This window comes from Pseudopipra pipra, chromosome 3 (assembly GCF_036250125.1).
Source record: "Pseudopipra pipra isolate bDixPip1 chromosome 3, bDixPip1.hap1, whole genome shotgun sequence".
Lineage (NCBI taxonomy): Eukaryota > Metazoa > Chordata > Aves > Passeriformes > Pipridae > Pseudopipra > Pseudopipra pipra.
Window position 1 is genome coordinate 113,905,392 of NC_087551.1, and position 24,841 is coordinate 113,930,232.

At 49.5% G+C, this 24,841-nt stretch overlaps 1 protein-coding gene across 1 annotated transcript; it reads left to right on the plus strand.

Moving 5' to 3' along the window:
• The first annotated feature begins 438 nt into the window (after window positions 1-438).
• Window positions 439-22,395, plus strand: FAM167A (family with sequence similarity 167 member A). The gene is made up of 3 exons (XM_064650812.1): window positions 439-825; window positions 8,974-9,497; window positions 19,617-22,395. Exons 2-3 carry the CDS (start codon window positions 9,120-9,122, stop codon window positions 19,878-19,880), a joined length of 642 nt encoding a protein of 213 aa, XP_064506882.1. The 5' UTR covers window positions 439-825; window positions 8,974-9,119; the 3' UTR covers window positions 19,881-22,395.
• Window positions 22,396-24,841: the final 2,446 nt, after the last annotated feature.

A 24,841-nucleotide genomic window follows, 5' to 3' on the forward strand; every position in this document is an offset into this window, starting at 1 on the left:
TTCCCAGTACAAAATTCAGGAAAAAGCTGTTTTCCAAGCTGGTTTCTGCCCAGAGATAGGTGGTGCCAGCAAGTTGGTACTAACCACGGTGCCCCGAGGTACCACCCCAGGGCTTCCCAGAGATGCTGATGTGTCCTTGCAAAACTCCCCTCCACACACGCACTGACCCCAGGCAAGCTGTGGCATCTGGAAAACGTTATCCTGAGTGCCAGAGGACCCCAAGCTCCTTGAAAGGCTGATATCCATGGTGTGAAACGGGAACAGCGTGGGGACACCAGCCTGGTTGGTGTCGGGAAGAGCCACAGACTCCTTTGGGAGCGCATCAGCTCTCCGGGCATCTCCTGCAAGCCTTGAGGATCCCTGCTTTCCGCTGGACCACTTCATCCCTGTTACCCACGCCCAAGGTATCGCTGCTCCTCCTCCCTCGCCTGGGTACCGGAGGATGTTTAGGACCCAGGCTGTGCAGCTCCTCCCTTTCAGGTCTCTCCAGGGTTATTGCTTGGTGGGAGGTAGGTTCAGGGCTCGGTGGTATGAATGAAAGAGAGAGAGAGGAAATCTGGACTGAAAAGCTCAAACTGGAATAGCTCGCCTGTCTCCAGGCAACAGGCCTGACGCAACCGCTGAAAAAAAAAAAGTCCCTTAAATTTGAAAAAAAAAAAACCACCAACCACAGCACACACGGATTTCTGAAGCGAGACAGAGAGGAGGATGAGACAGACTCCTGAAGGCACTGGTGACACCGCTCTGCAAACCCCAAGTTGGAGCCCCGAGGGGGAAGGAGGGAGCCAAGATGTCCGTGCGATCCTCCCTCTGAGCCCGGCCCCGGTAAGTTTGTTGCTCGTGTTGGCTTGGCCGTGGTGGGGGGACACAGCCAGCCCGGGGACACCCCCTGCCCTCGGGACGGGGGCTGTGGGAGAGATGCCCGGGGCTGGAGGAGATGCCCTGGCTGTTTGAGCCCCATGGAAAGGGGTAGCAGCAGGGAGCAGGTCCCGGGGGGGGCTATGGAGACCCCACCGCGAAGTTCAGCGCTGGGGTCTGTCACGCTGGCAGTGATGTGGTGGGGCTGGGGGCTTGCAATGTGTCCCCCCATCCACCATCTCCTGCCTGCCGAGATTCCCTGGAGATGGGCAGCACGGCTGCTCCCCATTGACTGGGACAGGCTGGGATTCAGTCCTTCTTTCCGAGGAGATTTGTGGATTTTGCTCTCAGCTGGGAGTGGTGTGGGGCTACTCGCCCCCTCCAGGAGGATTTTTCTACACTGGATGAGGTGTAAGAGGGAAGAGCCTGGCCAGGTTTCGGGACGATCACCTGTTGCTCCCTCTGCCCCCTCCCTGGGATTTGCAGGAGCCCTGGGAAGGCTCGGAGGGTTGTGCAGTGCAGACATGGTGGGATGAGCGCGGTGGCCTCGCAGGGCGTAGCTACCTTGGATTTTTGAAGCAGGCACTGTGTGCTGAGCAGAGCAGGTTTCCACCTGCTCAGGTCTGGCCCTTGCAGCTCAGGTTTACAGCGAGGGGGAGAGAAAAAAAAAAGACAACAAACCAGCCAGAACTTCTTCAGAGCCCTTTCTAACAGCTCGGGGCTAATTGCTAAAATAATAGCAGCAGCCCACACCCCTCCCAGCGCGAGCGTTTGTGCAAGCCCAGCCAAAATTCCCTGGTGTGGTGTTCACCCAGGCACCCACACCATCCCCATCCTACAGCCTGGACCCTCCCCGGTCCAGGCAGGCTGTCACCTCTCCCTCCCTACGGACACCCCTCCCTGTTTTCCTGTGATGCTCCCTGTGTTATTCCATACTGCTGCACCCTTAGAAGCTTTCCTGCATCAGGGTCCTCAGTGGAGGGGAGTGAAATGGATGAAAAGCAAGTTCCTTGCTTCCAGCCAGGACCTGTGTCCAGCTGATTCCTTTGGCTTTGTCTGCTCATCCCCTGTATCCCAGGAATTCCCCACTTTCCAGCGGGAGCAAGCCTGTTCTGGCTGCTGTGGGTTTCCTCTGTGCCAGCCATCATTTCAGCATACGGGAGCTGTTGCTGTTATTTGCATCTCAGGTCTCCTCTGCTTTCAAATGCCCATTACAGATCCCTCCCATCCTTCATGGGAGCATATACAACACAAAAATAAAGGAGAACGGGAGAAATCCAGCTTCTCCTGGGCTCTGGGCTTGCAACAGCCCATAGCCATTAGGTGTTGGCAAAATGTAGCAGAGACACTGCAGGAGAAAAAAATAAACAACAAACACAACAAAAAACCCCCCCAAAAATAAAAATAAGCAGCCTCAGATTCTGCAGAGAGGGGAGGGGGGTCTGTTTGCAACCAGTTCATCTTAAATGCCCAACTCAGCATTGGGAGAAGACAGGTCTAAGGACAGAGATTGTCTGATCATGGCTCGGGAAGCTGCCAAGGCAGGTAATTGGATGGGACAGGGGGCATGTAAAGGGGATTAGGGGGTCGCCGGGGGGCTGACCCCGCTCCCCTGATCCCGTTACCTTGGAACCTGGGGATCTCGGATGGGAACTGGCCCTGGGGCTTGTCCCTGTAGGGGGTGAACTCAGTGACAGGCAGATGAAGCTCAGCAAAGCCAAAAAAAGGTTGGTGGTTTTTGGTTTTTTTTGCTGAAAACACACCCTTCCATGCTGCATTTAGGGAAAAAATAACTCCCTGTGCTGGTCTCCTGGGAAGAGAGCATTTCTCAGCCTGCCCTGGCTCCTTCCCAAGGAATCCCAGCCCTTTTCATTACCCTGGTCTCAGGGGCATAGAGGTCCCCTCCTCTCCTCGCTGAAACGCGCGGCTGTGCTTGGGGTGGCAGAAGGGAAAATAAGGGAATAACTGGCTGTGCCAAGCCACAAGTCCTTTGGGGGCATCTCTGGGAATAGGTTAGGCATGCCACCTCCAAGATTAAATCTCAAAATCTGCAAGGAGCCTGGGGCAGTATGTGGAGAAGAAACCTTTGCCCATAATCCGTGGCTCCCTTCGCCTCAACAGATTTCACCAGAAGATGACGAGGGTGGACGTGGTGACTTCACCAAAAGCCTGTAAACTTGCCTTTGATGTTCTGCTTAATCCCATTCCTCCTAAGAGGAATCATACATGGTTTGGGATGATGGGTTGAGAGCACTGACCCCGTCCAGCTTCCCAGTTTGCAAATACTTCCCACTCGCTGGAAGACTGGTTTGCTGGAATGCCAAATATTTCTTCATGCAGGATTTCCACAGAGCTCCTGCTGATCGAGGGGAGTTGAGCTGGTCTGAAAATGGAGCTGCAGGGGTCCATCTGAAGCAGGCAGCAATCTCAGTGCTGCTTCCTCGCAAGAAGCCTGCTGGATTTTGTGCAGGGGACACAGGAGGGATGGGATGTAGTCAGGCAGGAAGGTACAGATGTGTTTATTGAAACAGGTTCTGACTCTACTAGTGATGCTGGAAATAAGCCAAGGAGAAGTGCCTTAGGGCAGGGAGTGCAAACTGGTCCCCTCTAATCTTGGAGAATCACAGAATGGTTTGGATTGGAAAGGATTTTAGAGCTCACCTTGTTCCAACCCCCTGCCATGGGCAGGGACACCTTCCACCAGCCCAGGTTGCTCCAAGCCCTATCTAGCCTGGCTTTGGACACTTCCAGGGATGGGGCAGCCATCTCTGAGCTCTTGTTTCACTCCTCTTGTAAGGCTGATGGGTTTTCTGCAGCCTCTCCTGCTCTCCCCTTCTCGCTTCCTTGCAGTGTCTAGAGGCCTTTCTGGAGGCCATTTGGGCAGAAGGATGTTCTGGGGCAAGTCCTCATTCTGCTTCAGATCATACATGAATGGAAAGCCCCTCTTTTTTCCTCTTTCCCCATATATCTGTGAATGCCACATCCATATCCAAAGGGCTGAAGGAGCATCCAAACTATCTGGAAGGTCATCAGGGGGGTTGTTCCTGGCAGTAGGCAAACAGGAATATCCAGGTGTATCCAGGATCCCATTCAGATAGGTGCCCTTATCTGAGCCCACTGGTCTGTGATCACCTTTCCATGATCATTGCATTCTGGATCAATCTGGGCACAGAATCTTGGTCTCCTCACTGGGCCTTTGTCCTATATTAGACTGGAAGTCAGGTCTGTGTGTGAAGGGACACAGCCAATGTGGGCAGCCCAGCAAGGAGGTCTGAAGGCAGAGTCACCAGACAGTCCATGCTTGTGTTGCCCAGCTTGGTCACACCAGTGCCATCATCTTGCCCACGGAGGAAGAGACAAGCTCACAGCCCACATAAATGTGTCCAGGAGGTCTCCATGGGCACTGTGGCCAGTGGCACTCACTGAGGTCTTTGCCATGGCTCCTCCAGCCTTGCATGGGCAGAGCCCCTTCCGTCCTGTCCTGACCATCCTGAGCAGGCAGGGAGCACCTGATCCTGACAGCTCCAATTTCAGCCCTGGAGTGTGTCCCAGCTTCAGAACCAGACAGATCTTCATGCTGCTGGATTTGTTGTGGGGAGGAAATCTGAAGGTCATTTTGGGACAGCTGAAAAAGGCATTTGGGAACCAGATCGGTTTCCTGCAGGAGCAGATTTCGGGTGCTACAGGAAGGGGTTGGGTGGGCAAACACCGGATAATACATCCCAGGGATACCAACTCTCTTCTGAGCCTGTGGGATGGCCAGGGGAGCAACTTGCTCTCCATCTTTGTAGGACCCTTGTGCAGAGCAGCAGGATGGACCTGTGCTGCTGGGGGGCTGTGGCAGGGGGGGACTCCAGGTGAGGAAACTCCCTGTTGACCAAACCTCCCACACAGCACAGCAGCTCCTTTCCCGAGTGTCGTCATTCTGGCATGGAGAAAGGAATGATTGATGTGCAGCCTCCCTGAAAGGGAATCACCAGCTCCAGGGAGCTGCAGTGTTGACTGAGATGGTTCTGTCCTTCCCTCACCTGATTCCTGAGGCCTCTGTGTCTCCCCTGCCCTGAGGATGCTCAAAAGCCTCCATCCACCACCCTGAGCAGCCAGAGTCCTCCCTTACTCCATTGCTATGGCAACCCCCTCTCCATTGCTATGGCATCCCCTCCTCTCTGCCCTGCTTCCAACCTGCTGCAGACATCCAGGGGGGTCAGAGACCTCCAGGGGAGTCAGCCATGCCCACCCCATCCCTGCCTTGTTGCTGTGCCAACAAGGAAAGCAAATACAGCTCTCCCTGCTTGGGGGATGCACACCAGGCACTGTCCCCCACCTCTTGCTCCAACTTGGTATTCCTTCATCCCACTGTTTCAGGCTCAGGGTCCTCTTCATCCACTGGGACCTGCAGAGCTCACTGGTGATGTTGGCAGGTAGGATTTACTCCAGGGGTTTCCTTTGCTGGATCAGGAAGTGTCTCCATGACCCACATGTGCAAACCTTGAGAGCAAATGTCTCCAAATGATCAGGGGAACTACATCCCAACCTCCATGGATCATAGAGGATGTCCCTGCCCCAATTGGAGTGCAAATATGGTCACCCAGATGAGGTCTGAAGACACCAGGAGTGAATTCTGTACATCTCTGGGAATCCTCAGAGCTTTTTTCATGAAGCCCAGCTACACAACCTAACTATTCAATGAGAGGGAAACTAAGGCATGAAGGGGCTGAAGTGCTTTTTGAGGGTCATTAACAGGCTGAACCATCACCTCTGCCCTGTTTGCCCCATGTCAGAAGTGTCATCCATGGGCTGTGTGGGAAAAGGGGCTTCTCTCAGCTGGGGCTTTGTCTGATATTCAGGCTTTTCTGTCTTCCTGGATACCAGATGAGCAGCATTACTTTAACACAGACTCCTGTAATCACTGCTGTTCCTCTGCAATAAAAAGTGGTGTTACATTAAGCTGCAGTCCACCAGGAATAGTGAAGAGAAAATAGTTTTCTCCCCGCACTTTGGCTGATTGATTTATTCTGCTTTTCCCCCTCCTGTTTTCATCCTGAGTGTTTTTCCCTTCCTTTTTTCCTTTCTTCTCCTGGACCTCTTGGCTTCCCTGGCATGTGACCTTCCGAAGCACCCTGTGCCCTCATTTCCAGCCCTGAATTTCACAGGCTGTGCCTGTGCCCAGCACACACCAACCAGTGCTGCTTCCTGAATGCCTGGTGTTCAAATCTGACCAGGGCACAGAGGGTTGATGAGGAAGGTACAGACATATAAAACTTCCAGTTTTTCAGGCCTCTTATTTCTCAGTCCTGGATGTGGGTTTCTGTTGATCGCTTTGCATTACAGCTTGGGGTAGATCAGTTGATTTCTCCAATGGAAATTTATCCCAAGAAAGAAATTAAAGGGATTTTTTTGTTGTCTCAGTGAGCTGATGTGTCCTGTGCTTTAGGTATGGCATGAACACCCTGTGGCAAGTGTGATAATGAGACAAACCAAGGGTTAATCACTTCAATTCCCTCACACAGGCCAGCCCAGGGGGAAACAGAGCCTGGGGCAGGAGACTGGGAGTATGTGGATTGGAGCCAAAGGCAGGCTCATTCCTGGGAATTCAGTAGCTCTCAGGCAGCAAAGGGTTTGTGTTACAGCCCCACACTGCAAGGCATTTTTCACACAATTACCACTTTCAGATCTCTTTTTCCACAGCAGGTCTTTGATCCAAGTCCAAGATATTGATGGGAAATTAGAGGTGGCTCCTTTCTGTCACTTCTGAGTTTGGACAGGCAGGGGAACAGAGCTGCCTGTTTAGGGGGGTCCCTACAGAGTGAACGAGATGTTTCGTGTTACACAGGAAAGAAAGTGAAGGATGGGTTGAATCAATGCTGTTTTTAGAGTAGAAACCCCAAATTTCCTCCAAAGCTGCTGGGAGGTGTGGTGAAAGGGAGGGGGAGATGACAGCAGGGTGATGACAAAGGGGATGCTCCAAGCTGCTGTCCTGTTTTCACGGTTCAATGATCTGAGTGTTAACTGAGCTGTACCCAGGGCTCCAACACCAAGGGCCCTTTCCGCCCTGAGGATTCCACACATGCTGAAAACACAGGACAAAAGAGTTTGTGGAGGCTCTGCTTTGCAGCTGTGGCATTCAGAAAACTCAGCTTTATTGTAAAAATGTTATGTTTGCTGGGGATTAACAAATCCAGTAGCCCAGTAGTGTGGAACAGCATCAGACTGTTGGGCTGCTGGTTTTGGCCACCCTTAGCAATCTCCACCTCAATGGACAGAATAAAAAGCTCAGAAGTGAGATCTTTAAAGTCATTAAGTGTTTTCCTTTATTGATTTTGGTAGGATGGAGTGGGAAGCAAGGTAAATTCGTCGACATGCTCTTAGCCCTGCAGAGAAGCTGGTGCAAGACCTGCCTCTCCAACAAAGGCAGCTCACTGTTTTCCCCTCCTTACAATCTATTTTTCAATGGAAGAAGGAAAATCTTTACTGTTCCAGGCATGAGGGCTGTTGGCTTCAACCTGACAGAGTGTCTGTGTGTGCTCCTGCTCACCGTAAAACTCTCATTAGCATAAATAGGAGCAGGAATGAGACCACAACATGACTAATTCTCCACCCCCAGACTGTCTGTGTGTATATTATCAACTCCTCGTTCAGCTCGTGTGCCTCCACACAATTGTGGGATAAATCTTGCTCTCTGTTGGTGTTTAGTTTTGGTTTGTTTTTTTTTTTTTTTTAAATTGAATCTTCTAACTGAAAAGGTTGGAGAGGTGTAATTATGGTCTGGCTTTCAGAGTTACACATGTCATTGTGGCAATAGCAGTGGAAAGAATGGCTGAGTAACTCTAGAAAGCTGCCTATATCCTGGTTTTCCCGGGCATCATACCAGGCAGGCAAAAAAGTATTTTGTTTTGTGTTTGAGGTGTAAAGGAGAGCTCTGGATCTATTCCTAGCTCAGCTTTAGATGAGCATACAACCTTGAGAAAGTCCCGCATCTGATCCTGCTGGCAAACGAAGGAGGAAGCTGCCTGAGCTCAACTCTTGCAGAGTTGTTAAGTCCTGTGTCCCTCCAGGTTCCTCCAGATAGACTGGCTTTGGACACAGCTTCCCTGAGTCCATGCATGAGGAGGAAAAGTGGAGAGGAAGCTCCTGGCTCCTCTGTGCTAGTCTTCCACTGGGGTGTTTTCAAGAGACCACTCCCAGTAGGCACATTGGACATGGCCAGTGATGGAAACCACAAGTCTCCATGAGCACAGGCACCCCACTTACTCCCACTCCTGGCTGGGATAATGCTCCTGATTGGAGCCTGCAGGTCAGGAGGGAGATGAATGCTATGGCTGCAGATTGGCATCTTTAACAAACCCAGACCTAAACATAAATCTGTAAAACTGAAGGTAGAAAAAAGAATAAGTCCCTTTTAATAGTTCTCCTTTTGACTAAAATTCTCAGGAGAGACATTTGGGTTCATAAAATCCTGGAATAGTTTGGATTGGAAGGGACATTAAAGACCATCTCATTTCACGCCCTTGCCATGGGCAGGGACACCTTTTGCTATCCCAGGTTGCTCCAAGCCCCACCCAACCTGGCCTGGAACACGTTCAGGGATGGGGCAGCCACAGATTCTCTGGGCAACCTGTGCCAGGGCCTCACCACCCTCCCAGGGAAGAATTTCTTCCCAATATCTAATCTAAACTTCCACTCTTTCAGATTATCTTGCTTTGCCGGGACCTGATTTGCCCAAGTGGGAAGATGTGGGTTTGCCAGCCAGAAAATCAGCAAAACCCTGTGCACAGACACCCCAACGTCCACTGCTTTCTCCAGAGGATGTGGGGTTGTATCATACAGACCCACAGGGGTCTGGGAATGTGCCCTGGCCCCCTTGGCAACCCTTTCATGGCCCCCTGAGTTAAGATTAGAGATGTAGGTAACCAGAGCTTTGCCAAAAGCCAGAGCCTGTCTGTTCCTGCCCCAAAAGCAGTCAGATGGCTGAGGTGAGGTAACGCTCCCCAGCAGCACCTTGGCAGGGTGCCTCTCCCAAAACCCTCACTCCCTCTGCTACAGCAAGAGCTGCCTCTCTTTCCTCACTCCCTTTTCCTTCTCAAACTGGAAACCAATCCTCTGTTTTTCTTCCAGGTGTTCATCCAAGGTTGATGTGGTCCTTGAGCAGGAGGAGGAGCTGTGTTTGGCACCCTGTGACACCTGGTCAAACCTTGAGCGTTTCCCATCCCTGCCCCTGATCCTTTCCAGCCCACCCATATGCCTTGTGACTCCCAGAGAGGATGTCTGTACCCAAAATTCAAATAGAGGAGGCGCTGGACAGCAAGGATGCTGGCCCTGGAGGTGTTCCTCCTCCTGATGACCACCTGAGGACCCTCAAGGCACTGACAGAGAAGCTGAGGCTGGAGACCAGGCGCCCTTCCTACTTGGAGTGGAAGGCGAAGCTGGAGGAGCAGGCATGGAAGAGTCCCCAGCCAGCAGGAGAGGGAGAGGAGGAGGGAACTGAGGCCAAAAAGACCACGGGGGAGACTGTCCCCTTGAGGAAGGTGCAGCTGCATCTCAATGGGAGCCCTGCCCAGGACAAGGGGACTCTTTCCTCAGGGAGAATAGGCGGCTTTGAGAGCATCGACGAAGCTTTGACGTGGCTCAGGAAGGAACTGGTAAGTGATTTCCTGTTCCCTGTTAGACAGGACACTTTTTCAAGAGGGGAGAAATTTAAAAGAATGAGGAAGCTCTTTGTTCCTACCTGCCTTCAGCCCCAGGTGAAAAAACAAAAATCAGTCATTGAATTTTCTGTGTCCGGCTCTTCCAGGCTCATCATCCATTGTCTTCTGCTTCATTAGAAGCACATTCTGGACATTCTCCCATCCCAGCCTTGGCCCCTGTTTATTTCTGGTACTTATGAACCAGTGGTTTCACAGAGAAAGACAAGACAAAAATACTTTGTCTTGTCCAGGAACCTGTGCTAGGAGGATTCACAGAGCCAGGACGTGGGGGCTGGAATTCATCTTTTATATGTCACGTTGCTCTCATGGTCTTTGGCACCAACTTATCCTGGACCAACTAGTGCTGACTCAGGCAGTTCCCAACCCAGCTCAGGAGTCAGCACAGCCTAGGAGTAATTCCCAGGAGGAAGCATGGAGGCACCAAGCCTGCTAGAGTTCAAGAAGCATCTGGACAATGCTCTCAGGCACACAGTGTGATTTTGGGGTTGTCCTGTGCAGGGCCAGGAGCTGGACTCAATGATCCCTGTGGGTCCCCTCCAACTCAGGATATTCCATGATGTTATCATTTTCTGGAGGCCACTGGAGCTCAGTAAGATGGACAGGGCCCTATCAGAGCACCTGCTTTTAGGCCTGGAGAAAGTTCCAATCCTCTTTGCAAGTGTAGGAACCACCAGACACCAAGAATACACTTCTCAGTGATCCTTCCCTTCTCCTCCCCAGCATGAAATATCTTTATTATTTGGCTCAAATTACTGGAAGTGACTCATGACACGTGGCTTTGTTTCTGTTGCCTGATTGGAATTTTGCCTGGGAGTCTCAGCAGGAATATTTGCAACAGGGGCTGGGACATTACTTGTGGTCAACACTTGTGAAAATGTTCACTTTGCTTTTGAAAAGCACTGAAAGTCTTTGAGAAAAACTCCTGACAACAATGAATAAGGAGTTTAAAAAATTTCTCTGCAACTTTTGCTTCAGGTTATATTTATTTGTCAACTTTCTGTTGCGTTCTCCCAGCTGGATTGATGTCTAGAGGGGTTATTTACAGAGGTGGTTCTGGATGTTGCAGTTTGGTGGTTGAGTTGTTTCTCAGGGTTGTGGCTTTCAGAAGGTGAATGATGTGCTTTCAGGACCCCAGGACTGTTAGGAAGAGCTTTGAGATGATCTCCTACAACCACTCGGTGCTCTGGAGAACCTCAGCTCCAGAGCCCTGAATCTGAGTCTGTGCTTGCATCCCTTGCATACCACCTTAAATGCACAGTGCACTTCATATAAACCCCAAATCTTATGATGCCTAAAAAGAGTAAGGAGCATATTTTCCTTCTCAGAGCCCTGATTGTAAAAGATTTGGGTTTTTCTTTCAATTTCTGCCCATGTTGGAAGTATAAATTGTCTCAGAGCCTGATTCTACCCTTTAGACTGGGGTGTGGTATCTAAACCACCATCTGTCAAAAACTGAAAGTTTAAATTAAAGAAGAAAAAAGGACAAAGCAAACCCTAATTGTTCCTCACTTTCCATTTTCTTACCATTTAATTATACTGGTCTTTGCTGGATCTGGACATGACTCATGTCATTTAGAACAATTTCCCCAAAAGAGAGAGCAGGGATTTGCCTGACCACACACTGGAATAGCTGTGTTGGAGGCACTGTTGTGGGTAAGAGCTGCCAGCCAGCAGTGAAAGCACAACCAGGCCATCACATCCCAGGGTGCTGGAATGAAAAGATGAATTTCACATTACATTTCAAGGGTGAAATCCAGCTTATTTTCAAATAAAAGAACAAGCTTCCACACATCCCAACACAGACAGGATTTTTCTTCATTTATTCCCAGGTTGTGATAGTAAAATAATCAGGAAGGTTTCATAGCAGGAACCCAACCATGTCCTGGGCTCATCCCATGGTGTGGGCAGCAGGGGAGGGGGGGGATTCTGCCCCTCTGCCCCCTCAGGTGACATCCCATCTGCAGAGCTGCCTCCAGCCCTGGGGAACAACAGCACAGGAAGGACATGGAGCTGTTGGAGCGAGTTCAGAGGAGGCACAAAGATGATCAAAGGGATGGAGCAGCTCAGCTATGAGGAAAGCCTGGGAGAGATGGGATTGTTCGGCCTGGAGAAGAGAAGAATTTGAGGCAACCTAAATGCAGCTTTCCAGTACTGGAAGGGAGCCCACAAGAAAGATGGAGAGAGACTATTTCTGAAGGCCTGGAGTGAGAGGACAAGGCGGAATGGCTTCAGACTGAGAGAGAGTAGTTAAATTGGATATTGGATAGAAATTCTTGACTCTGAGGATAGGGAGGCCCTGGCACAGGTTGCCCAGAGAAGCTGTGGCTGCCCAATCCCTGGAAGTGTTCAAGGCCAGGTTGGACAGGCCTTGGAGCAACCTGGGATAGCAAAAGGTGTCCCTGCCCACGGCAGGACGTTGGAATGAGATGGTCTTTAATGTCTCTTCCAACCCAAACCATTCCATGATTCTATGATTCTGTGACATAGTTATCTCTATGTTTACATATTTCTCTAAGTCAGAAGCCAAGACCACGCAGTCCCTCTGCTTGGGGCTGCCAGGAAGGTCACCAGCACCCCCACACCTTGGGTAAGGTCACCCTGAGGGGGCAATTAATCCTCCTGGTGTGATTTAACACATGAGAACATAGTCTTGGGGGCACCACACAACCCAGCCTTGCTTCAAGCAAATGTTGAGTATCCCAGGCATCTTTCTGAAGATGATCCAAAAATGACCCAGTGGTCATATTTGAGGTGAAATTTGCCTCTGCCTCAGGATGAGTTCTCCCCCACTCTACACAGTCCTTCATGAGAAATCAATTTAAGGTCTGTAGGATTCATCCATCCAATGAAAGGGCAAAAGCTGGTAAATGTGGAGATTCTTCCTACCCTAGAAGGAAGTGCAGCAACCCGTGGCCTCACTGAAGGAAATGCAATGATGGAGGGTGTGCAGCCCCATCACCCACAACCCTCAGCACAACTACAGCATGTTCAGGCTGGGTTATTTCAGCAGCGTTGCCCCAGCATGGTTTTGGCATGTGTCAGGGAGCATCCTGCCAAGCAGTTTGAGCTTCAGGAGTCTGCACATGCTGGAGACTGTTCCCAACAGGCAATTGGTATGGGACCACCCAGTTTTAGATTTAACTCCATCCCAGCCAAAAGCAGTAGAGGCAGGAAAGTGATTTTAATATGTATACTAAAATGATAGATATGTATACCCAAACTTGCCCTTGGCCATTGTTCTACAGAAAGGGCCATGACATGGGTGAGTTGCCTGCTGAATTGATAGACCAGGAGTCCCCAGCTTTAAAATTAGTACTGTCTGTTAAATCTGAAGCACCAGAATCACAGAATCATTAAGGTTGGAAAAGCCCTCTGAGATCATCCAATCCAACCATTCCTCCAGCACTGCCAAGGCCACCACTAACCCATGTCCCCAGGTGCCACATCCACACAGCTTTTAAATCCCTCCAGGGATGGGGACTCCACCTTTACCCTGGGCAGCTGTGCCACGGCTGGACAACTCTTCTGGTGAAGAAATTTTTCCTAATACCCAATGTAAACCTCCCCTGGCACAGCTTGAGGCCATTTCCTTGTGCCCGATCTCTTGTTACTCCCGATCCACACAGAAGGCATCATCTAACACTGGAAGAGGAATTTGCCTCTGTGTTTCCAGAGTCTGCTCTGGTTTGGTTTCAGCCAGGTTCAGGCATTCAAAAGTGAAGCAAAGGACAAAACCAAGGTCTTACTGTCCACCTGCTTTTCCTGGTGTTTCACCTCACATGGCCTGTCCCAGGCCATGCACGTCAGGTCCTGGCCCAGGTTTGTAGGACTGACATATGCCCACAGAGCCCCATCCAGCCACGTCAGCTGGGACCTGCTGAGAATCCTTCTCGGGGAAGCTGATTTATCCAGACATGCAAACTGCTCTTGTTGTTGTGCTGAGAGGCTCTGTCGAGGTGCAGGAGCAAATTGCAGCTCTCAGAGCATGCTGAACAGCCCCAGGGCTGCAGCACTTCCCTCCCCAGCTCCTCCTGCCTCTTTTTTTGCCCTTGTGTTTGCCTTTGGCCTGTCAAGTGTGGCTGTTCTTCATCAGTATTGAGAGCAAAGCCATTACTAGCAGGGGAATGGTGACAGACTCTAGGACCTGAGGGGTCAGACTGTACTTTCCTCTTTGAAATTTGTCAGGTTTTGCAAGTTATAAAATTAAGCACTCAAAATCCTTTCCCTCTTAAATATGGCTAAAGAACAAACCTGTGAACAGCAACATCTTAGAACACTTCTAACTTTGTCCCAGTAGGAAAATGAGTTTCCTGTCTCAAATTCACCAGTTTGGCACAGAAATCTGATGTGTGTGTGACAGAATGCTGGAAAGACTCAAAAAGGGACATGAATATCTGATGCTTTTGGTGGAAAATCAGTTGGCTAATTATTATTGAATCAGTGCTGGCCTTAAGCTGAAGGAGGGCAAGGTCAGATGGGATATTGGGAAGGAATTCTTGGCTATGAGGGTGGGGAGGCCCTGGCACAGGTTGCCCAGAGTAGCTGTGGCTGCCCCATCCCTGGAAGTGTTCAAGGCCAGGTTGGATGGGACTTGGAGCAACCTGGGATAGCAAAAAGTGTCCCTGCCCATGGCAGGACGTTGGAATGAGATGGTCTTTAAGGTCTCTTCCAACCCAAACCCTTCTATGATTCTACGACCTCTATTGTTAAATTGCTAAAACCAGGGAAGAGTTTGGGAGTTATCCTGGAACAGGACCATCCCCAAGGGGCCAGCTTGGGCCCAGCCACCCTGTTTGGGAGGGAGAGTGAGTTCTGTGGAGTGGCTGTGATTTATGTGCACAGCAGAGATGTAACTGCAGCTCTGAGAAATCACGTGAAATTCTCCTGTGTAACCCTACATGTAACCCCACTGAGATGTCCCTCTCAGATGCTGAACTTCCAGGTTTTTCCCCTGGCAATGGGGAAATTCCCAGTACTGAATGCATTTTAACACCCCCTAATTTAACAAAATCCAGAGGTAATTAACTCCCTCAGGAAAGGTATTATGAAGATTAATTCTGAGGGAGCCAACACAGAGTAAACAACACTGAAGAAGAGTGAGATTTGGGGCCCATGACGGGCTCTGCGTGTGCCAGCTGGCAAAGATCTCCTGGGCTTTGAGGGTGTGTGACTCCCAGGCACTGCAGAAGGAGCTGGGACACCTCACTTGGGGCTGTGGGTTGCACCACAAGGGTGTGAGCATCTGAAATTAGCCATGACAGGGTTGCATCTGAGCACCTTTGAAGAAGCCTCAAACCAAAACACAGGCAATCTGGACTTCTCAGAAGTGCTTGGCAAGGGTCTAATAACTGGCCTGTGCTTCTCTGTGCTTGAATCCAAGAGGCTGCTCCCAGGAAAGGACCAGTTCAGATTTCAGTTTCTTTTGATCCTTTGGAAATTAAAAGGGTTGGACCCATGGGAGCAGCTGCTTCTCCACAGACCATCACCCTGAGCTTCATGGACCACAGGCTGAGGCTGCATCCAGAGGGCTCTTCTCTTTTGGGAAGAGGTCCCAAGGAGCTCCACATGTCAATGCCATGAGGTGCTTGCTGCTGAAACATCCCCCCATAGCAACGCAGGGAGAAAATGAACCGCTGGAAATGGGAAGATTATTGGTCTTCCCTTCTGTAACCATATGAGTAAGGCAAAATTGAAGGCAACTCCTCGTAGCTATTTGGGCTGGAAAACAGGCAAGGATGCATACAAAGCTTTCTCTCCCTCCCCCATATTAAACAGCCCTAGGAGACTCTGAGGCTCAATCCAAACAGAAAACCCTTCCTGGGTTCATAACATCCTGTGGTCCAGCTTTGCATTTCAGCCTGGCAGTTGTTTCTGTGCCAGGAAGGACCTGAGTTTGTTTCCCTCTCCCACCTGGGGAAGTTCAAACCAGCATCCTGTCCATCCCACCAGGAGCTGGAGCTGGGTCTGCAGAAAGAGGCACATTTCGTTAAGAAACTGTTTTTTTATGAGCAAGACAAACCTAACCCTGTTCCTACCCTTGGCATGAGAGACTGGAAGGAAGCAAAATGTCTGGCTTCTGCTGATGCTCCCCATGGGTTTCTGCAGGACACTGTGCAGAGTGTGTGGGGTCATGTTGTCCCACGTGGATGAACTGGTGTGTTGAGTCACCGTGTGGTGACTGGCCCTGTGGCTGAACTGTGTAAACCAAAACCCCATGGTTTCCCGTGATGTGACCCCTGTAATTCCATTATTCATTTCCAGGAAGCTTTGTGGAGCTCTGCTGACCTGACACTGCTCCTTTTAAAGAGGCATCATTCATAATCTCTGGCGATTGTTTGGTCCTCAGCATGGGATGGATGGGATGATTTTAGTGTTTGTGCAGAGTCTCTGGGAAAGGGAAGAAGAATGAGGATTTCTGGGTTCTGGATGAAATTCTGCTGATATCCTGGGTGGGTTTGAACAAAGCAGGACTTAATAGGACAACTCCATGAATGCAGGACAGGATATTTGCATCTCAAGCCAAGCCCCAGTGATGAGTGAGAAGAGAGAAACCACATCCTGCAGAGTAGCCCACTTTTTGTGCTGTACCCAGTTGTCACCCCATGGACCTGCCTCCACAGAACCTGTCACAGTGTAAGGAGCTTCCAAGCCCTTGGGAAGACAAGACAGGCTCCCAAGAAGCACAGCTTATTCTTTCAATAGACTCATGGAATCATTCAGGTTGGAAAAGCCCTCTAAGACCATCAAGTCCAACGTTCCTCAAGCACTGCCAAACCCACCATTAAACCATGTCCCCAAGTGCCACATCCACATGTCTTTAGTCAAACACTGTCAGGCTTTGTTCCTGATCCTTATTTTCAGGAAGGCTTTGTCTTCTAGCTTACATGAAATCAAGGCAACTTCTTCAGGAGACAGGGAAAGCAAGAACTGGACAGAAAGTGTAAAGCTGGTTTGCAAGGGAAAACAGCAACTCCAGCTCACACCCCTCTCTGCAATGGCCTCAACAATTCTCTTTTAAACCATTTTTTTTTTTTTTGGCAGTAGTGGCTTTTTTAATTCCACATTCTTCAAAACATTCAATGAAAGCATTTGTTGACATTTCTTACGTAACTTAATAAACCAACAAGAAAGAGTGACCCGGGGTCAGTTCAATAACACTCACGATCGCTTTCCTGATAAAACCTCAAGTCACAGCATTTGTTGTGAGACAGGGAAAAATATCAATAAAATTATTCTTTCTTTCATTGTAAGCCAGGTGGGAGGAGAAAAACCTGCTGAGTAGCACTGCTCTGCTGGGGACACAGGCTACGAGGTCTGCGAGGAAATAGTGGGGTTTTTTGAAGAAGGTGAATGGCCACAACCCTGCCAATAATTTCAGAGAGATTTGCTGAGAGAGAGAGAGGGACTCACTCAGAGACTGGTAGAAAGGTGACTTCAATCAGCTGAGCTGGAGTCCAGTTACTGGTTGGGAGCATCAGGCAAGGTCCTCCAGGATGTCCCTGTAGTGTCAGATAGAGAATCATAGAATGGTTTGGATTTGAAGGGATTTACATTACGTACTGGGAAGTAATTCATCCCTGTGAGGGTGGTGAGACCCTGGCACAGGTTGCCCAGAGAAGCTGTGGCTGCCCAGTCCCTGGAAGTCTTCCAGGGCAGGTTGGATGGGGCTTGGAGCAACCTGGGATAGTGGAAGGTGTCTCTGCCCTGGCAGGAGGGTGGAATGATATGATCTTTAAGCTCCTTTCCAATCCAAACCATTCTACAACTGCCTGGAGGAGGAGGGATTATGACACAAGCTAAAGCAACCCTGTGGCTGCTTTGATTCCCACCCTTCTTGCAGTAGCCCAGGCACCAGGCACAGAAAAGTCTCACATAGAAATATCAGGGCCACCTGTGGAGTCTCCTGAGGGGAATTTTCCCTCCTCCCTTCACTTCTCCATCTTCATGCATAAGCCACCAGACCCAGAATAATTTATTCCCTACCCTTAGAGCTACATCTGTACCCATAAATTAAACAGCTCAGTTTTAGGTCTGGAGGCAAACTGGGATGTTCTGGCCACATCCATGCTGTTAGAATCCAGAAAAGGGGAATGCATCCCAAATCATAGAAACACAGAATCATAGAATCATAAAATGGGCAGGGACACCTTCCACTAGCCCAGGTTGCTCCAAGCCCCATCCAACCTGGCCTGGAACACTTCCAGGGATGGAGCAGCCACAGCTTCTCAGGGCAACCTCTGCCAATGCCTCACCACCTTCACAGGGAAGAACTTCATCCTAAATGCCTGACGAGGATGAATCCTACCAAAGAGTGAGGTAAAGGATGGATTTGGGGTCAGGGCAGCTCCACGGTGCAGCTGCAAGAGAGCTCATGGCATCTCCTCGTGCACTGAGAAATCAGTGAGGAAAGGATTTACCCAGGGAGCTACTGGGAGGTAAAAAAACCCAAACAAAACAAAATCAAGGGTCTTGTTGCCAAGGAGATCCTTCCAGTGCCAGTTTGTATCCTGTGGTGGAGGCAACACCAGGGAAAGAGGCAGAATGTTGCACTGGGGCAAATATAGGGCTGTTTTTCCAGTTTTGTTTCCTCCTTGTTCCCAGAAGTCACACAGATTTAAGCCACAAGGTTTGCTAAGAGCTATTCAGTTTCTCTCCCATCACCTTCTTTTCTTTGCAACTTTTGTGGTTTGTTGCTTTTCTGTGAGGAGGGAAGCGGGGTGAGAAGTGGGGATTGTCTTCTCATTATCTCTGTTCCAGCTCTGCCTGCTTCTGCTCCCCAGACAAAGGCTGATGCTTGCACCAAGTGTTCACCTCCTTCCTTCACCACCCACAGCATCCTGTGGCAACAAATCTTCTGCTTAATTATAAGTTGTTTTGTTGTTTGTTTTTTTTTTTTAATAAAAAACCTCTTTCATCACTTCTGAATCTTCCACCTTGCAGAGTTAGGTGCCAGGGGAGAAAAATGTCTCCAAAACACTCAGATCATTAGCCCAGGGGTAGTTGTTCTCTCTCCTGTGGGAAACCATGGGGGTCCTGTCCTGAGAGACACTTCAGATCTCCACGATAAGATAAGCCATGGGGGGTGTGGTGGCCCCTGTTCCTGACTGTGGTGAACCAGCTCTGATTTATGCAGGCCAGAAACTCAGGCTGAGTATTTGGGGATCAGTTCTTTGGTATTCTTTTAATTGGTCCTTTCCACCTCTAATTGCTCCCTCTCACTGTGGCTGCTGCCTTATGAGCAAAATTAATTTGGGCTTTGTTTGATGTTGAGATGGAGGCTCTGAAGCCTGAGCTGAGGGATAACCAAGCCAACAGCCTTGGCATGGCTTTAATTCCAGTTTCACAGAGTCACAGAACGTGCTGATTGGAAGGGACCCACAAGGATCATCCAGTCCAATCCTTAGCCCTACACAGGACCATCCCCAAGAGTCACATCATGTGTCCCAGTGTATCATTCAAACACTTCTTTAGCTCTGGCAGCCTTGGTGCCATGACCACTGCCCTGGGGAGCCTGTTCAGTGCCCAACCACTTTTTGGGGGAAGGGCTTTTTCCTAATATCCAACCTAACCCTCCCCTGACCCAACTTCAGGCCATTCTCTGGAGTCCATTCCCTGGTCACACAGAGCAGAGCTCAGTGCCTGCCCCTCCTCTTCCCCTCCCAAGGAAGTTGTAACTGCAGTGAGGTCTCCCCTCAGTCTCCTCTTCTCCAGCTGAACACAAGTGCCCTGAGCTGCTCCTCACACGGCTTCCCCTCAAGGCCCTTCAGCATCTTTGTTGCCCTCCTTTGGACACTCTAAGAGCTTAATATCTTATATTCCTGGTGCCTTTGAAAACCTGAGCAGGCAGACACTTCCTTGATTGTCAAAAATTTGGAGTTTTGTCTGGGATGCATTGCTGGCTTGGAAGATCCTCCCTCCCAGCTCCAGCATCTAGACAAGTCCCATTTCCAGTGATTCCATGCAGCCTCTGACAGGGACAGCAGCACAATGAGCAGATTTGCTGTTCCCTTTCCAACCCCCTCTTCCCTCCCCGCCCTCCATCTTGTGTTCCAGGCAGAGATGCGCCTGCAGGACCAGCAGCTGGCCAGGCAGCTCATGAGGCTCCGTGGGGACATCAACAAGCTGAAGATCGAGCAGACGTGTCACCTGCACCAGCGGATGCTCAACGACGCCACCTTCGAGCTGGAGGAGCGGGATGAGCTCGCTGACCTCTTCTGTGACTTCCCCCTCGTCAGCTCCTTCAGCCTCTCCACGCCCCTCAAGCTCATCGGGGTCACCAAGATGAACATCAACTCCCGACGGTTCTCTCTGTGTTGAAGTGTGTGTGGGGGGGCAGAAGATGAGGGAGAAAGAGAGGGGACAGGGCTCTTTCTGGGAAAAAATAAGGCCAAAGAGGAGCAGAAGGAGCAGGGGCAAACAGGGAATCCACAGCTGGTCTTGGAGGCAGGATAGAGCAGCAGACCTGGGCACTGAGCCGCTCGTTGAGGAGACAGGACCTGCATGGGAGAAGCCTGGAGAGCATCTGAGCCCAACACATGCACTTAACCTGCTCCTTGGCAAAGTCCCTTCTCCTTCTCTTCCCCACACAGTAACTAAGACACAGCTCAGTGTGGCTGGTGTTACTCAAAAATCAAAGGAGGGGTCAAAGATCAGCCACAGAGCCAAAACCCTTTTCTTTTCCCCTGTACCTCCTCCCAGGCTGGATCTGTCTCTTCAGCAAATGTCCTCCATGGATGTCTTCTTGGGCATCAACCCTCAGCCTCTGCTGGCCCAAGCACAGGGTCCATGGGGCTATTTCAGGTGAGAAGCTGATTTCCAGTGGAGAGGAGCCCTCCCATCAGGAGAAGGTCTGTGGGTTAAACAGTGTGCAGCCCCAAGAAGTGGTGAAAAGTGTGTCTGTTGACTTGCTCCATTGACTCCAGGGTATTTTGGACTCAATTTTGCTGTGGTATAGATTATGGACTGATCATGGACACATTTATATAGACTCCAGCTGTCCAGAAGTCTCCTGTGTGCCCTGGAAGTCATACTCAGAGCAGAACAGGTTTCTGATCCTGTTGTCAGCAGTGTCCACAAGACACTATGTGGCTGTCCCCACAAGCAGCAATGCAAAGGGATGCACCCAAGACGTCTCCTATCAGAGAAATCACCCGAGTCTGAAATTCCCCCAACAGCAGCACCAGCAAATCCTGGATCCTCTGTAGCAACACACAGCCATCAGAGAAAGGAACTTCAAGAGGAGAAAAGGGACTTTTTTTTTGGGTAATGAACTCAAAATGTGACTATAAAATTGAGGGGAGAAATATTGCTTTGGGCCTGCAGCAAACCCATGGGGTTCCCTCCCTGCTTAGCAGGGTGTAAGATGGAAGCTGTATTTTCTTGCCTTTCAGTGCACACAGCTGCACACCTTGCCTGTATGTGGAACAGAGGGAAGAGACCTGTGGTGCTGCCCAGCAAGGGCAGGGACTCAAGAAGTCTTGCTGTGGCAATCTTGGGACACCTGGCACCCAAGACAGTGTGTTTAGACCAAGTGTGGGTGGCTTTAGGAGCTGGCACCGCTCCTGTCAGAGCGGTACAGTCTCTCAACCCTCTCATGGTGTCCCTGCCCACGGCAGGGTGTTGGAACCAGATGATCTTTATGGTCCCTTCCAACCCAAACCATTCTGTTCATCACTCCAGCCCAGCTCTGCTCCCTGGGCAGGGAGCTCTTGGCTGAGCAAACCTGACTGTGCCCACCCAGCAGCAGCCCGAGGCCTGGGGAGGAGCGGGAGGTGTAATCCCAGCTGAGCTGGAAGCTGTGTTGATGTGCCTGTACCTGGCTGTCTGTAAGCTCTGTGTGTGTGTAAGTTGTTGTATGTGTGCATGTGAGCCCACAGGACGCCTCCCTCAGGAGGCTGAGGGGTGGGCTCATGCCTTTGTCCCAAAATGTGGCGTGAACCAGAATTCAATGAGGCTCCGACGTGCCTGGAAAGATGCAACGAGGCTTGAAGGCTTGGGGTTCCACAGGGAGTTCAGGGCAATGCAGAGAAGACAAATAATTCATGTGCCTCCACGGGTCTCCATGGGAGGGATAAATTAACACCACGAAGGGGCTCATATCCATGTGGGGTTGGGGGCTCTGGAGCTGAATCCAGTCCTTTATCCCCCATAGTACACAACCCCTCAATGATGCCTCTCCATCCGCTTCAAAGCTCATTGAGTATCTTTTCTTTCTGCTAAGGAAGGAGGAATTTTAGGCACTGGAGCTTTGTCTACAGCAGTCAGTCCATCAGCATCATGCCTGGGTGTTGAACCTCATGCTGCCCAGGCAGTGAAGGTTTGTTTGGGTTCTTGGCCTCTGGACAAGACAGCCAGCCACAGTGCCATTTAGTTTACTAGTAAAGAAATAGCCTTATTTCCCCATGGACATCTTGGAAAAAACGAAAACAAACCACCTCATCAAAATTCTCCTTTGTTTACTTTTTTAATAAAAATAAATCCATTCGTGTCCCACACGTTGATTTTCAGAGGCATTTTCAGTCAAAATATAGTAATGATGGGTTTTTAGTGAAAATAATGCCTTGGAAGAGGGGGATTGGTTCTCTCTAGGGTCAAATAGGGTCAAATAGAGTTGATACAGGGTGGACCTGCCTCTGGGCTCTTGTCTGGTGGCCCAATGCAGGAGTTAATACAAGCACAGTCTGAGGAGGTCATTACATATGGCATTAGAAATATCAGATGTCTGAGTTCCAGACATGTATTTTCTGCATTGAGGGGGATGGGGGATGGTTATAACTGCCAGCTGTTTGTTGAAATGCACAATTTTTTAATTATAAAACTCTGTCTGTATTGATTTCTGCCTCTGGTCTCTCACTGTGTTCTGTATCTCCAGCTCCAGCCAGGTGTGTTCAAGGATTACAGGTGTGGAAGGTTTCCAAGCAGGTTTTTGTATCCACACACGGCTCCATCAGCATTTGCTCCACTTTGCAAATGGAGGAGGTGGGAGGAAGTAAAGGTGGGAGCACTTATGGCATATTTGGACAAAAATGTACATGAAAAAAAGCCAAAAAAAAAAAAAATCTCATTCTTTTACGTTTTGTGTTATTCAGCCACTGAGTGAAAAGTGGGTCCAGTCACTTAAAAAAATATATCAGGTTAGGGAGGAAAAATAAATAGAAATATGTCTGATTTTTGCTGAACTTTGTTTAAAAAAAAAAAAGTCATCCACATGCGGGGCCAGCCTTAAGAAACATGAGTACAGGTCACTGCTCCCACCACAGAATTCCCAGAAAGGAGCCTCCATGTCTCAGCTGTCTGCAATGAGATGATTCATCCCCTTGAGTTCTGGTTCCTCTCCTTGTACAAGTGGCTCAGAGCCACATTCCCTTTCCTGAATGATCTATAATGCCTGTAGAGAAAGGCTGGTGGAAATCAGTGTTGATAATTCTGGGGTACATCCTGAAAATGCCCTTCAATGTTACCAGTATGTGGACCAAAAAATCAAAGCTGTGGTACCTCCATCTGGAGCACCACTGGTTGCTGCTCCATCAGCTTGAAGCAGGAATCTTCTGGACATCGATTCAAGGGTTGTCCACAGCCACCCATCAGGGAGACCCATTCCTTGCTGAAAACAAAGAGCAGGTTTGAGACCAGTCCGTGGGAATAATTACCTGCATTTTTATTTTAGATGGCCAGACTGGAAAACCATGGATTTCTCCAGGCTAAGTAGAAGATAAAATTCCAAATTTTCTTTTTCGTACCCCAAAAAGCTCAATTCAAATTTTAGATGGGAGGGTCAGTCCAGCGTTTTAATTGGATACATTTTGCTTTTAATCAAAACTTCAATACTTCACTTAAAATTCTTTACTTAGGAGGAAATTCTTCCCTGTGAGGGTGAGGATGCCCTGGCAGAGGTTGCCCAGAGAAGCTGTGGCTGCCTCTGCATCCCTGGAAGTGTCCAAGGCCAGGTTGTATGGGGCTTGGAGCAACCTGGGATAGTGGAAGGTGTCCCTGTCCATGGCAGGGAGTGGGATTGGATGATCTTTAAAGTCCCTTCCAACCCAAACCTTTCTGTGATTCTGCAAAAATAGTTCTAAAAATCTTAGATTACAACTGAGACATTAACACTTCATTTTCATTCAAACAGTGCTTTGCAATGAACAGCCAAAAAATTTTCCCTGAAATAGCCTAAATGAAACTTTTCCACCTCCTCTTTTGCAGTATCAGCCACTCTTCCAGCCAGACCCAATCCCTGAAGTTTTAGCCAGCCCAAAGGTCTGTATTTTTCAGCACGAAGGAAATAGTTGAAAATTAATTGGCCCAGCTTGATTTCTGACTTACTTTGGGTCAATTAAGAGGGAGCACAAAGCAATTTTACACATTTTACCTCATGGTCAACTGGCCTCTCTCCCTGGCACTGTCTGCCCTGACCTACTAATGGGCAGGACCTTGGTCCTCTGTCACAGCCCCAGTGCAGAAATGATGAAAAGGGTCATTGTTCCCAGGAAAGTGTCTCATTCCTCACTCTTTTGGCACTGGGAAGTGCTATCACATAATCAATGAGTGTTTTGAAATCTCCCATAGAACCTTAATTAAATTCAGTGGAGACACCACCACAGAAACGCCACATTTTACACCGGGAAAAACAAGGAATGACAAGTTTAAGGACTTAAAGACTGCATTTTCAAATGGCCTGTGGTGCACAGTACTTCAGCTATCACAGTTTAACCTCTTTTTTATATATATACACACATATATATGGGGAAAAAAAATCCCAGCTGGAGTATTCGTAGCACCTTGTGGGTTTATTTCACAGACTGACGCTGTCTGCTGAGTGGGTTTTATTTTACATCAAGGAAGACAGAAGGAGGGGGAGGAAAATAAAGGCTTGCAAGGAGGAGGTGGCAGGATACACACTGAAACCAGACCCAGACTCGCTTCCCTCGCTGCACGTTTTACAACCAAGTGCTGTGTCTGAGGGAAAGTCTCAAGGGAGAGAGATATCCCAAAATCCCAGGGGGGAAATCACCCCTCTGGCATCACTTATAAACCAGATGGCGTCCAGAGGAGCTGTGCAAGACCCCAAAGGACCAGCAGAACCAAAAGATGTGCAAACCACTCCTAAAATCCTCACTTATCTCTGTGTGACCTGGAAAGCTGATCAGCAGCAGGAGTTCCGTCCCCTCTCTGGGCAGGAGACACCTCCGAGCCTCAGATGATCATGTGAAGCTGAACCCCCAGCTGCAATTGGTTGGATGTGGAATTCAAGGTAAGCATTGATCGAGTTTGGGGAAAACTCT